General features: G+C 37.9%; 1 protein-coding gene across 3 annotated transcripts in view; it reads left to right on the forward strand.

The window, feature by feature from the left end:
* GABRB2 (gamma-aminobutyric acid type A receptor subunit beta2) overlaps positions 1-12,555 on the forward strand; it is a 306,620-nt gene extending 294,065 nt beyond the window's left edge. For 2 of the 3 annotated variants that reach the window (XM_007464397.1, XM_007464399.1), the window contains exon 10: positions 11,991-12,338. In XM_007464397.1, coding sequence (XP_007464459.1) covers positions 11,991-12,338 — 348 coding nt within the window. Of the gene's footprint in view, positions 1-11,990 lie in introns of all 3 variants that reach the window. The other variant, XM_007464398.1, reaches the window with a different exon arrangement.
* Positions 12,556-14,448: the final 1,893 nt, after the last annotated feature.

The raw sequence follows: 14,448 nt of genomic DNA on the forward strand, positions 1-14,448 counted from the left end.
GTTTTGGATATTCCCAGACAGTTAACAGTTCATTGCCTTAACATTTAAAGTTACTCAGGGCACAGTGTCATTTCATGGACAATAAAACAAGGTCTCCTACCCACACACTAGTCACAATAATTGAAAATTGCAGAGTTAGGATTTCTTGGATTTTTTTTGCAATTTCTCACTCTTCTCTGGATGATATGAGTGGTGAACTGGGATTTAAAATAGCCCTGTTGTCCCTTCCCAAGATAAGCGTGTGATGCTGCTGGGTCACTGATGGATGCGATTTGTTTCTCTATTTAAGACAGTAGGACAAGGACATCTCTCCAGAACATATACCTATCACTGAAAAGAAGCAGCAAACCTGAAATCAGTCCTGGAATTAGCTATTTATTATGTAAAAATAAGGTCCACTCTTCATTGTTTAATGCAGTATCTTTTAAGCAAAGTGGAACTCGGTTAACCAAATGCATTTCTTTTCTTTTTGGAGAAAGATGTTGAGATGGGAATGGGAAGAAGGAAAAGAAAACCTCTTAATCCAAATGTTTAGCATGAAGTTGCCACTGTTAGAACCATCAGTGCATGGGTCAGTCTGGAAAAGGAGTCCATCCCTCTACCTAACAGAACAGCTGAACAGTCTATGTGAAAACTGCCCTCCTTCACAGAGGATCATTTGTGGAAGGTCCAGAATGCTGGTGCAAATAAATCAGTCTGTTTCCCAAAATTTCAGCATTTCATTCTTGATTGATAAGTATAATAATTCCAGGTAAAGCATAATTTCAACAGCAGATTGTTGAATGGGGAACAGAGGACTTTTTTTTATTGGCATTGGCCTGCTTAGTAGGGCCTCTCCAAAAACCCTTGTCAGTAATGGACACTTGTGAGTTAAGTCAACTGTAGAAAGCAAGTAGTGTAGACCCGTGGACAAAAGCAAGGCCTGCAGCAAGCTTCTTGCAAAGGCAATTTATCTACAGAGAATGACAGTTTATTCATTAGTCTCTCCCTTTCATCTGTTTCCCTTCATGTATTTTTGGTTTCCTTCTCTCTCATTTTAATTACTGTCAAGAATAATCTCATGGGTGTTTAAATAGGTGAAAATTACAAGACAAAAAATATTGATCAGTATTTTGTTATGTTTTCCAGGGCAGTAGAGATTGCTCCATGCTCTTTCTGATAAGTTAAAGAGGAACCATCTCTTGTTAAGGTTCTTACCAAAAAAAAGGGACAGTTTAGTGGTTTCTCCTGTGTCTCTACAAGACAAGTGAAGAGAAAGGCAGTTAGGAAGGCCACTTGGGCAAGTCTGGAAAGGGTGGGATGGAGACTCATTTTTAAAAAAGATTAGCTAAATTCATGTGACAGTTGCTATTCCTTCAATTTTCTGAAATTTCATCACCTAAGTACAGCCTGTTACTGAGAAGACATTCCAAGAAAGAACTTATAATTGAAGAAAGTGTCAAGATATGCAATTGTATAGTTTCATCCTTAGGAGCAAGAACCATGGAACAAACAGATTAAGTGCCAGCTGTACTACTTATTAACTGCAGATCACTAACTATCCTTAATTCTCAGTCTCCTTATTTTTAAAATGAGACTATTAATAATAATAACTTCCTCATATGTTATTGTCAAGATTAAATATTACAACCTAGCAATTCCATTCCTGGAGAGATATATATATATATATATATATATATATATATATATATGAAATATATATCCCAAAAAAACTCTAATTTGCAAAGATAAATGCCACCCCAGTGTTCATAGCAGCATTATTTACAATAGCCAAGATATGGAAACAACCTAAGTGTCCATCAACAAATGAATGGATAAAGAAGATGTGGTACATACACACAATGGAATACTACTCAGCCATAAAAAAGAATGAAATTTTGCCATTTGCAGCAACATGGATGGACTTGGAGGGCATTATGCTAAGTGAAATAAGTCAAACAGAGAAAGACAAATACTGTATGTTATCACTTATATGTGGAATATTAAAAATACAGCAAACTGGTGAATATACCAGAAAAAGAAGCTGACTCACAGATACAGAGAACAAACTCATGATTACCAGAGGGGAGGGAGAGGAGGGGCAACATAGGGATGGGGGAGTGGAAGGTACGAAGTACTGGGTATAAGATAGGCTCAAGGATGTATACAACACAGGGAATACAAGGATGTATCAGCACAGGGAATATAGCTAATATTTTGGAATAACTATAAATGGAAAGTAACCTTTCAAAATTGTAGAAAAAATTAAAATTAAAAAATTCTTTAAAAAGATTAAATATTACAGTTGTGTAAAGACTTTAACACAATGCCTGTCTCTAGTAAATAGTAAATGGAAGTTACATGTGTTCTCTCTCTATGAAAACTGCTTTTCAGCTTGATGGTGTGGACAGTGGTTAGAACTTCAGCTTTTTCGTTGTTCCTCAAGGCCTCTGCTGCTGCTTTATTTAGTCACGTCCTTCTCCTACTGTACAACAGACCAGTAGTTTTCCAAATGTGAACCCTAGCCCAGCATCACCTGGGAACTTTTTAGAAATGCAGATTACTGAGCCTCCCAGACTTACTAACTGAGGAATTCTGGGAGGGGGCTCAGAGATCTATGTTTTAACAAGGCTTCCCAGGGAACTCTGGTGCACATTAAAGTTTGGAAGCCACTGAAATAGACTCTCCCCCCACCAAACCACTACCTGAGTCAGGCTTCCTTGGCTAATTTTAGGAGATGCTGAAGGCAGCATGGAATCTTATTGCATTGAAATAATCATCAACAGACAGGAGCTATTACACTGTTTTATTACTCTTAATTAACTCACTTCATTTTTCTGAACTTCAGTTTCCTGACCTGTAAAATGGAAATACAGCCTATTCTGCAGTGGTGCAGTAGGTACGTCCTTCAAAAGAAACCCTCACATCAGCAACCACCTTCCAAAAACAAATATTTCAAAGGGGAAAAAAGGAAAGATAATAGTTGTTCAATTTCACATGCATAATTTAAAAGTCATTTTTATTTTATTTAAACAATAAAGGTGATTAAAAGTAAATAAACTCTACAGATAATTTACTATTACAAGCTCAACATAATAAATTAAAAAGGCTCTCCCCTTTTACCACTTGAGGTACATATAAAAGAGCCTGTTGAAACACATATACAAAGCTTTTACCCTTGATCTTTGCTCCCAACACAGTTCACATCCTTTGAAGGGAAGAGAGTAGTAAACAAGACAAGGGGGGAAAAGGAAAATGCAGCCAGTTAACCAGCTAGCCACCAAACCCAGCAGCTGCTAGATGCTTTCGGTCCCAGCCAGGATTGAAACCCAATACCGTTCTGCATATTGAAGATTGTATTACTCTAGCAGAGTTCCTTAATTTCAGTTGGAGTTGTGAAAAATTCTTATTATAGGTGGAAACTGTCTCTAATGTCTTTCCTGCCCTGCCTATGTAATAGGGTTGTTGAGACCCATAAACAAGATGAATTGTGTCTCAGTTAAGATTCTTCGAGTCTCAAGTAATAGAAAACTCAGCTCACAATGGCTTAAGCCAAAAACAAACAAACAAAAAAAATAGAGAGAGACATGCATTATCTTGCTTAGCATCAGCAAGTCAGGCATGTCCAGACTTGGCCTGTCCATGTCCATGTCTCCTTATGTTTGCTCCTTTTCAAGTTAAGATCTCCTCTTGCAGTTGAAGCATCTGAATAGATTCAGTAGATTCAGGGCCACATACTTCTAGGTAGAAATCCAGTGGAAAAGTTTGAGAGTCTTTACTCTGGTATGCCTATCTGAAGGCTCATGACGTGCCATTGGTTCTGAAATGGGCATATATCCATCACTGAAGCAAGCACTGTGTCAGGATTGCTCTGATTGGCTATGGCCACACCTGAAGCACAGAAACTGAGAGTGGGGAATTGGTGGTTCCTTAAATAGAATTTTTGCTAGTGGGGCTGATGAACATTCGAACCACAGATGTTTACTTACTTGCAAGTGTTATAGTTTTACATGAGCTCTCATCTTTACATTAGCTCTCATCTTTAGTGATGTATTTAAATCAAGACACTCTTATCTACCCCCTCATTAAGGAAATTTTGCAAGCCTCCAAGTGACTGCCACTACCATGCACTGAGACCGTCTTCTTTTTATGAGTTGTAGAGTGCTCTAGGGGTTTGGTGCTATGGCTGTGCCTTAGCATGGCACAGTGAAAGAGACCTGATTACAGTTCCTGCTCTGCCACCTATTCACTGGGTGAACTTGTGTTAAGTTTCTTAACCTCTCTGTGCCTTAAGTTCTGAGCATGAGATCTGTGCTGATCCCAGAGGACTAATGGGAAACTGAAAGGTCAGTATGTAAAATGCTTAGTCTTAGCTACTAGATACTACTCACTAAATTCCATTCTCGTGCATAAACATGGGGCATCTGCCATATAAGTGGTCCAGGGTATCACTGGAAATGTTTCCAGATCTCGGGTGCCTGAGCCTGCTGCTCTAGCAAGAGACCTGTATGAATAGAGGCAGAAGCCTTAGAGTAGAAAAGGAACCCAAGGGGTAGTCCCATGCAGTTCCAGTCTTCAGAATGGTGTTGCCAAATTAAATCCATCGTATTGTTGAAGCATGAAGACGTTAAGTGAGATATTGTCACAAAATTAATTTCATTCAATCAGCATTTATTTCTTGAGCATCTGCTATGTTCCAGGCACTAGGTACAAATTTTTAGTTATGAGATAAATAGTTACTGGGGATATACTGTACAACATGATGACTATAATGAACACAGCTGTATGATATATAGGAAAGTTAAGAGAGTAAATCCCAAGAGTTCTCATCACAAATTTTTTTCCCTTTTTTTTTTTTCTTTTCTTTGTATTGTATCTACATGAGAAGATGGATGTTAGCTTAACCTATTATGGTAATCATTTCACAATATATGTAAATCAAACCATCATGCTGTGTGCCTTAAAATTATACAGCGATATATGTCAATTATTTTTCAGTAAAACTGGAAACAGAAAAAGTAAAATACACAAAAATTGATTTAAAAAATTTTTTTTAATTATTGGCAATAGATATATTCTGAGTTGTCACCAAAATAAATATACTATATTGTTAATAATAGCTTGTTGCAGTTAAGTTTTATTATCCACAGCAATGGAGGCCTCTTAAAAATAAGACACAAAAATCTTCCCTGCTTACAGAAAAAAAGCATTACATAATCATTTAATTTGGGGGATTCATGATGTCAGTATTCATCCTTTACTTTAGCTTTGCCAAGAAGAAGTAATCCAAGAGAAAAAAGGGTCACTGTATCTACACAGCCACCTCAATTCTACTCCCTGGGCCCAGAATTCAACTCAGTACAGATAACTCTGGGCTAACTCTTAAGTCCTGCCTGCTTCCCTTGCATTGCAAGTCAATTCCTCACCCCATTCATCCCTCCACCACCCGCAGTCTGTTCAGCTCTTATTTTCAAGTTCCCTGTTGTTCTGAATTCTATTGCATTTTGGCATGTCACACGTTGCCTGCATTTTTATTGTTCAGAATTCTTCCTTTACGCTATTTACAATGACACTGCAAATTTAAGGTGACATCTTGTAACTGGGCATTAAGACACATCAGTTAAATGAAGTTATACAGAAATGTTTCTGGCGTGTATATCAAGTGCTTAATATATGTTACCTGCGGTTTTTCTTTTTCTTTTTTTTTCTTTTTTTGTTTTCCTTTTTCTTGGCAATGAATAAACAGATTTCCTTTTCTTTCTTTTAACATCTTTATTGGAGTATAATTGCTTTACAATGGTGTATTAGTTTCTGCTTTATAATAAAGTGAATCAGCTATACCAACACACATATCCCCATATCTCCTCCTTCTTGCATCTCCCTCCCACCCTCCCTATCCCACCCCTCTAGGTGGTCACAAAGCACCAAGCTGATCTCCCTGTGATATGCAGCTGCTTCCCACTAGCTATCTATTTTACATTTGGTAGTGTATATATGTCCATGCCGCTCTTTCACTTCGTCCCAGTTTACCCTTCCTGCTCCCCGTGTCCTCAAGTCCATTCTGTACATCTGCGTCTTTATTCCAGTCCTGCCCCTAGGTTCTTCACAACCACTTTTATTTTTAGATTCATATATATGTGTTAGCATACAGTATTTGTTTTTCTCTTTCTCACTTAACTTCACTCTGTATAACAGACTCTAGGTCCATCCAGCACTCTACGAATAACTCAAATTCATTTCTTATTATGGCTGAGTAATATTCCATTGTACATATACGTGCCACATCTTCCTTATCCATTCATCTGTCGATGGACACTTCGGTTGCTTCCATGTCCTGGCTATTGTAAACAGAGCTGCAATGAACATTGTGGTACATGACTCTTTTTGAATTATGGTTTTCTCAGGATATATGCCCAGTAGTGGGATTGCTGGGTCTTACGGTAGTTCTCTTTTTAGTTTTTTAAGGAACCTCCATACTGCTCTCCATAGTGGCTGTATCAATCTACATTCCCAGCAACACTGCAAGAGTTCCCTTTTCTCCACACCCTCTCCAGTATTTATTGTTTGTAGATTTTTTGATGATGGCCATTCTGACTGGTGTGAGGTGATACCTCATTGTAGTTTTGATTTGCATTTCTCTAATGATTGGTGATTTTGAGCATCCTTTCATGTGTTTGTTGGCAATCTGTATATGTTCTTTGGAGAACTATCTATTTAGGTCTTCTGCCCATTGCTGGATTGGGTTATTTGTTTTCCTGATATTGAGCTGCATGAGCTGCTTGTAAATTTTGGAGACTAATCCTTTGTCAGTTGCTTCATTTGCAAATACTTTCTCCCATTCTGAGGGTTGTCTTTTCATCTTGTTTATGGTTTCCTTTGCTGTGCAAAAGCTTTTAAGTTTCATTAGGTCCCATTTGTTTATCTTCGTTTTTATTTCCATTTCCCTAGGATGTGGGTCAAAAAGGATCTTGCTGTGATTTATGTCATAGAGTGTTCTGCCTATGTTTTCCTCTAAGAGTTTTATAGTGTCTGGTCTTACATTTAGGTCTTTAATCCATTTTGAGTGTATTTTTGTGTATGGTGTTAAAGAATGTTCTAAATTTCATTCTTTTACATGTAGATGTTCAGTTTTCCCAGCACCACTTATTGAAGAGGCTGTCTTTTTTCCATTGTATATTCTTGCCTCGTTTATCAAAGATAAGGTGACCATATGTGCATGAGTTTGTCTCTGGGCTTTCTATTCTGTTCCATTGATCTATATTTTGGGGTTTTTTTGGTAGTACCATACTGTCTTGATTACTGTAGGTTTGTAGTATAGTCTGAAGTCAGGAAGCCTGATTCTTCCAGCTTGGTTTTTCTTTCTTAATATTGATTTGGCTCTTCAGGGCCTTCTGTGTTTCCATACAAATTGTGAAATTTTTTGTTCTAGTTCTGTGAAAAATGCCAGTGGTAGTTTGATAGGGGTTGCATTGAATCTGTAGATTGCTTTGGGTACTAGAGTCATTTTCACAATGTTGATTCTTCCAATCCAAGAACATGATATATCTCTCCATCTGTTTGTATCATCTCTCATTTCTTTCATCAGTGTCTTATATAGTTTTCTGCATACAGAAATATATAGTTTTCTGCATACAGGTCTTTTGTCTTCTTAGGTAGGTTTATTCCTAGGTATTTTATTCTTTTTGCTGCAATGGTAAATGGGAGTGTTTCCTTAATTTCTCTTTCACATTTTTCAACATTACTGTATAGGAATGCAAGAGATTTCTGTGTATTAATTTAGTATCCTACTACTTTACCAAATTAATTGTTTAGCTCTAATAGTTTTCTAGTAGCATCTTTTGGATTCTCTATGTATAGTATCATGTCATCTGCAAACAGTGACACCTTTACTTCTTCTTTTCCAATTTTGTTTCCTTTTATTTCTTTATCTTCTCTGATTGCTGTGGCTAAAACTTCCAAAACTAAGTTGAATAATAGTGGTAAGAGTGAACAACCTTGTCTTGTTCCTGATCTTAACAGGAAATGATTTCAGTTTTTCACCATTAAGAATGACGTTGGCTGTAGGTTTTTCATATATGGCCTTTATTATGTTGAGGTAAGTTCCTTTTATGCCTACTTTCTGGAGGGTTTTTATCATAAATGGGTGTTGAATTTTGTCAAAAGCTTTTTCTGCATCTATTGAGATGATCATATGGTTTTCATCCTTCAGTTTGTTAATATGGTGTATCATTGCTTGATTTGTGTATATTGAAGAATGCTTGCATTCCTGGGATAAACCCCACTTGATCATGGTGTATGATCCTTTTAATGTGCTGTGGGATTCTGTTTGCTAGTATTTTGTTGAGGATTTTTGCATGTATGTTCATCAGTGATATTGGCCTGTAGTTTTCTTTCTTTGTGACATCTTTGTCTTGTTTTGGTATCAGGGTGATGGTGGCCTCGTAGAGTGAGTTTGGGAGTGTTTCTCCCTCTGCTATCTTTTCGAAGAGTTTGAGAAGGATAGGTGTTAACTCTTCTCTAAATGTTTGATAGAATTCGCCTGTGAAGCCATCTGGTCCTGGGCTTCCATTTGTTGGAAGATTTTTAGTCACAGTCTCAATTTCAGTGCTTGTGACTCGTCTGTTTCTATTTTCTGTTTCTTCCTGGATCAGTCTCAGAAGGTTGTGCTTTTCTAAGAATTTGTCCATTTCTTCCAGGTTGTCCATTTTATTGGAATATAGTTGCTTCTAGTAATCTCTCATGATCCTTTGTATTTCTACAGTGTCAGTTGTTACTTCTCCTTTTTCATTCCTAATTTTGTTGATTTGAGTCCTCACCCTCTTTTTCTTGATGAGTCTGGCTAATGGTTTATCAATTTTGTTTATCTTCTCAAAGAACCAGCTTTTAGTTTTATTGATCTTTGCTATTTTTTTCTTTGTTTCTATTTCATTTATTTCTGCTCTGATTTCTTCCCTTCTACTAACTTTGGGTTTTGTTTGTTATTTCCCTTGTTCCTTTAGGTGTAAGGTTAGGTTGTTTATTTGAGATGTTTGTTTTTTCTTGAGGTAGGATTGTATTGCTATAAACTTCCTTCTTTGAACTGCCTTTGCTGCATCCCATAGGTTTTGGGTTGTCGTGTTTTCACTGTCTTTTGTTTCTATGTATTTTTTAATTTCCTCTTTGATTTCTTCAGTGATCTCTTGGTTATTTAGTAGTGTATTGTTTAGCTTTTATGTGTTTGTATATTTACTGATTTTTTCCTCTAATGGGTATCTGGTCTCATAGCGTTGTGGTCGAAAAGATACTTGATACGATTTCAATTTTCTTAAATTTACCAAGGCTTGATTTGTGACCCATGATATGAGCTATCCTGGAGAATGTTCCATGAGCACTTGAGAAGAAAGTGGATTCTGTTGTTTTTGTATGGAATGTCCTATAAATATCAATTAAGTCCATCTTGTTTAATGTATCATTTAAATCTTGTGTTTTCTTATTTATTTTAATTTTGGATGATGTGTGCATTGGTGAAAATGGGGTGTTAAAGTCCCCTTCTATGAATGTGTAGCTGTCACTTTCCCCTTTTATGGCTGTTCACATTTGCCTATGTATTGAGGAGCTCCTATGTTGGGTGCATAAATATTTACAATTGTTATATCTTCTTCTTAGATTGATCCCTTGATCATTATGTAGTGTCATTCTTTGTCTCTTGTAATAGTCTTTATTTTAAAGTCTATTTTGTCTGATATGAGAATTGCTACTCCAGCTTTATTTTGATTTCCATTTGTGTGGAATATATTTTTCCATCCCCTCACTTTCAGTCTGTATGTGTTCCTAGGTCTGAAGTGGGTCTCTTGTAGACAGCATGTATACAGGTGTTGTTTTTGTATCCATTCAGCCAGTCTATATCTTTTAGTTGGAGCATTTAATCCATTTACATTTAAGGTAGTTATCGATATGTATGTTCCTATTACCATTTTCTTAATTGTTTTGAGTTTGTTATTGTAGATATTTCCTTCTCCTGTGTTTCCTGTCTAGGGAAGTTCCTTTAGCATTTGTTGTAAAGCTCGTTTGGTGGTGCTGAATTCTCTTAGCTTTTGCTTGTCTGTAAAGGTTTTAATTTCTCCGTCAGATCTGAACGAGATCCTTGCTGGGTAGAGTAGTGTTGGTTGTAGGTTTTTCCCTTTCTTCACTTTAAATATGTCCTGCCACTCCCTTCTGGCTTGCAGAGTTTCTGCTGAAAGATCAGCTCTTAACCTCATGAGGATTCCCTTGTATATTATTTGTTATTTTTCCCTTGCTGCTTTTAATATTTTTTTTCTTTGTATTTAATTTCTGATAGTTTGATTAATATGTGTCTTGGCATGTTTCTCCTTGGATTTATCTGGAATAGGACTCTCAGTGCTTCCTGGACAGGATTAACTACTTCTTTTCCCATATGAGGGAAGTGTTCAACTATAATCTCTTCAAATATTTTCTCAGTCCCTTTCTTTTTCTCTTCTTCCTCTGGGACCCCTATATTTTGAATATTTGGTGTGTTTAATGTTGTCCCAGTGGTTTCTGAGACTGTCCTCAATTCTTTTCATTCTTTTTTCTTTATTCTGATCTGTAGTAGTTATTTCCACTATTTTATCTTCCAGATCACTTATCCGTTCTTCTGCCTCAGTTACTGTGTTATTGATTCCTTCTAGAGAATTTTTAATTTCATCTATTGTGTTGTTCATCATTGTTTATTTGCTCTTTAGTTCTTCTAGGTCCTTGTTAAACATTTCTTGTATTTTCTGCATTCTATTTCCAAGATTTTGGATCATCTTTAGTATCATTACTCCTAATTCTTTTTCAGGTAGACTGCCTATTTCCTCTTCATTTGTTTGGTCTGGTGGGTTTTTACCTTGCTCCTTCATCTGCTGTGTGTTTCTCTGTCTTCTCATTTTTCTTATCTTACTGTGTTTGGGGTCTCCTTTTCACAGTCTGCAGGTTCTTAGTTCCCGTTGTTTTTGGTGTCTGCCCCCAGTATCTAAGGTAGGTTCAGTGGGTTGTGTAGGCTTCCTGGTGGAGGGGACTGGTGGCTGTGTTCTGGTGGATAAGGCTGGATCTTGTCTTTCTGGTGGGCAGGACCACATCCAGTGGTGTGTTTTGGGGTGTCTCTGACCTTATTATGATTTTAGGCAGCCTCTCTGCTAATGGATGGGGTTGTGTTCCTGTCTTGCTAGGTGTTTGGCATAGGGTGTCCAGCACTGTAGCTTGCTGGTCCTTGAGTGGATCTGGGTCTTAGCATTGAGATGGAGATCTCTGGGAGAGCTTTCGCTGTTTGATATTACGTGGAGCCAGGAGGTCTTTGGTGGACCAATGTCCTGATCTCAGCTCTCCCACCTCAGAGACACAGTCCTGACACCCGGCTGGAGCACAAAGACCCTTTTGGGAAGTCTGCGGTCTTCTGCCAGTATTCAGTAGGTGTTCTGTAGGAGTTGTTCCACACATAGATGTATTTCTGATGTATTTGTGGGGAGGAAGGTGATCTCCATTTCTTTCTCCTCTGCCATCTTGAAGACCTCTCCTTACCTACTGTTTTTAGTTCTAGTTTTATCATGAATTCATCTATAGTTAGGCTTCTATTTTGAGCACAATTCAATAATTCATCCTCTAATGCTATTGCATACCTAGTTCAGTTAAATTTTTAGGTAGTTGTAATTAAGACTGTAAATTCTTTAAAGGGGGGGGTCATGCTTTCCATTTCTCTGTGTGCTCTAAGTAGGAATCATGAAAATGATACTCGCAACAATCTATTATACCTTTACGTCATTACAGCCGTCCTCTAGGGTTGGATTATTATATCATTTAATAAATGAAGACGCTGAAACTCACATAGGTGATAGTTGCAGAGCCACAATTCAAATTTAGATCATGTCACTGCAAATCCAGTTCTCTTAACCACTATGATAAATTTCTAAACTACATATCATAGTGCCTTGTGTAATAATCACCAGTAAAGGCTTATTATTTTGAAAGTCTTGTTTGGTTCTTCTCCTTTCCAGATGGACCCCCATGAGAACATATTACTGAGCACTCTTGAGATAAAAAATGAAATGGCCACTTCCGAGGCTGTGCTGGGACTTGGAGACCCCAGGAGCACAATGCTGGCCTGCGATGCCTCCAGCATCCAGTATCGGAAAGCCGGGTTACCCAGGCATAGTTTTGGCCGAAATGCCCTGGAACGGCACGTGGCACAGAAGAAAAGCCGCCTGCGGAGACGCGCCTCCCAACTGAAAATCACCATCCCCGACTTGACTGATGTGAATGCCATAGATCGGTGGTCCCGCATATTCTTCCCAGTGGTTTTTTCCTTCTTCAACATCGTCTATTGGCTTTACTATGTGAACTAAAACATAGCCTCCCATGGGAAGCAAGGACTAGATTCCTCCTCAAACCAGTTGTACAGCCTGATGTAGAACTTGGAAAACACATCACTCCAGGACAAAAGTGATGCTAAAATACCTTAGTTGCTGGCCTATCCTGTGGTCCATTTCATACCATTTGGGTTGCTTCTGCTAAGTCATGAATACACTAAGGTCCCTGTGGTTTTCCAGTTAAAATGCAAGTGATTTGTACACATGCTGGCAAGACTGAGTCTGAGTGTCCCACTTTATCTGCTTAGTACACAGCCTATACGGAGGGCAGTAATTTAGAAGATATTCTAGAAGGGTCAATAGCGTCATCAGTCATTTCGCAGAGAAGCGGTCATACCCAGATACTCCCCGTCTTCCTTCCTAAGGTTGGCATGTGGTCTGCTGTGCCACGCAAACGTGCTAACTGAAGGTGGTCTATGCCTGTCTTATTAAGGTGATAATGGTGCCATGGGAAGTTAATTCCCACTGGATTGTAGAAGGTTCTCGTGTAGTTCAAACAGGATAGGGTGAGTCAAGACAGAGACTCAGGAAACCAGTTTGGCCAGGCTCTGTTTGCTTGAGCATAAGAATCAACTCCAACATCTTCTACTTTGACATTTAGAGAAGGGGAGACTTCTGAACGTTTTCATGCATGGGGGCCAAATAAATTTTTCTAAGAGGCTATTTCCGAGGTCATTAAACTAAGAGTTAATAACCCAGAGCAGAGTGGGAAATCCAGAAACAGCTGTTGTAACAAAATTAAAGCAAGTGAGCAGCATGACCCTTATCAGCCCCTTGTAGCATCTGGTCCACACATACCGTGTTCAGTGGCGAAAGGTAGAGTGAGAGACATTTTTTTTCCTCCAACCTCACAAGCTTTTGACAGCATACCTAGAGAGGATTTTATAGTTTATCTAATAAAAAGACAACCCCCAAATAGAAAAGTTAGTGGAATTAGAATCATCTTAGGTTACACTGGGAGTCATTCCAATATATGAATATAAAGCACAGACAGCTAACAAACAGGATGCTTTTCTCAGACAGTGTCAGCTGTCTCTACAACATTTTCCTACCGTTTATTTCTGAATTTAATAGGTTATTTCAAAGGAAGGATTTGTTCATTTCTTTAGAGGATTAATGGTCTTTTCTAACTTTTCTTGCTTCTGAAATTCTGATTATATTCTTAAGAGAGACACAGTAAGGCTTTGGAGAGATTTTGAGAGAACTGTGTTTCATTATGTGCAGTGAAGTTCACTTTTGTATCTTTCATAGCAAACGGTACTTCAAAGATTATGTGCACAAGTAGGGTTACTTTGTAGTTTTGCTGGGTTTGATTTTTTTAAGGGTGATTTCATTGTGTATGTTGCAATCTGCCTAATCAAAGAAAATAGGAAAAGTCATGGAAAAGAGAATAACATTAACATGGTGAACGTTATGAGCCTCAGTTGATACTGTAGAAAAATATATAACATAATCAGGCAGGCACGATGTACTGTTTTTATTCAATTTTTAAATTATGCCATTGTGCTTCTTTCTATACTAATTGGATATATGCATTCATATGTTGGACAGAAAAGAGAATAAGCTGATATATTTTATTCTGTCAATGTGCGGTTCATATTTTGCCTTTCTCAGAGAAAATAGTGAATTGCTCATTTTTCCTTAGAGTTTGATTTGACTGAACTTTTTCTTGGAGGATGACTTTGCTATTTCTATTTAAAAAATAAACACTTCTTTTCAGAGTAACATCCCTAATTGTGCATAGTAGCCAAGGCCAGTATCTGCCTGTGGATAAAATGTATGTTTTCTTCCCCTGATGATTCAGCAGCTTCAAATATGATGGAGTCTTGCTGCCCTTCTATTCCCACTATTAGAGAAAAAAAAGGTTTAGCATCCAGCTTTCTGAATTTGCCCCCCCAAATGGGATAATATTTTTTTTCACCAGCATAGGGAACTCTGGCCCTTACTTTTTTGATTATACACTTGAACACCTCTGAGTATGATCTTTGGGCAGAATGCAACCTACATGCTGCCCCTGGGCTCAGAGCAGAGATTCCTCAAGTTTCTCCTGGGACACACTTTCCCCTGGGCAATCATTTTGGGACAT

This window comes from Lipotes vexillifer, unplaced genomic scaffold (genome assembly GCF_000442215.2).
Source record: "Lipotes vexillifer unplaced genomic scaffold, Lipotes_vexillifer_v1.1 scaffold95, whole genome shotgun sequence".
NCBI classification, from domain to species: domain Eukaryota; kingdom Metazoa; phylum Chordata; class Mammalia; order Artiodactyla; family Lipotidae; genus Lipotes; species Lipotes vexillifer.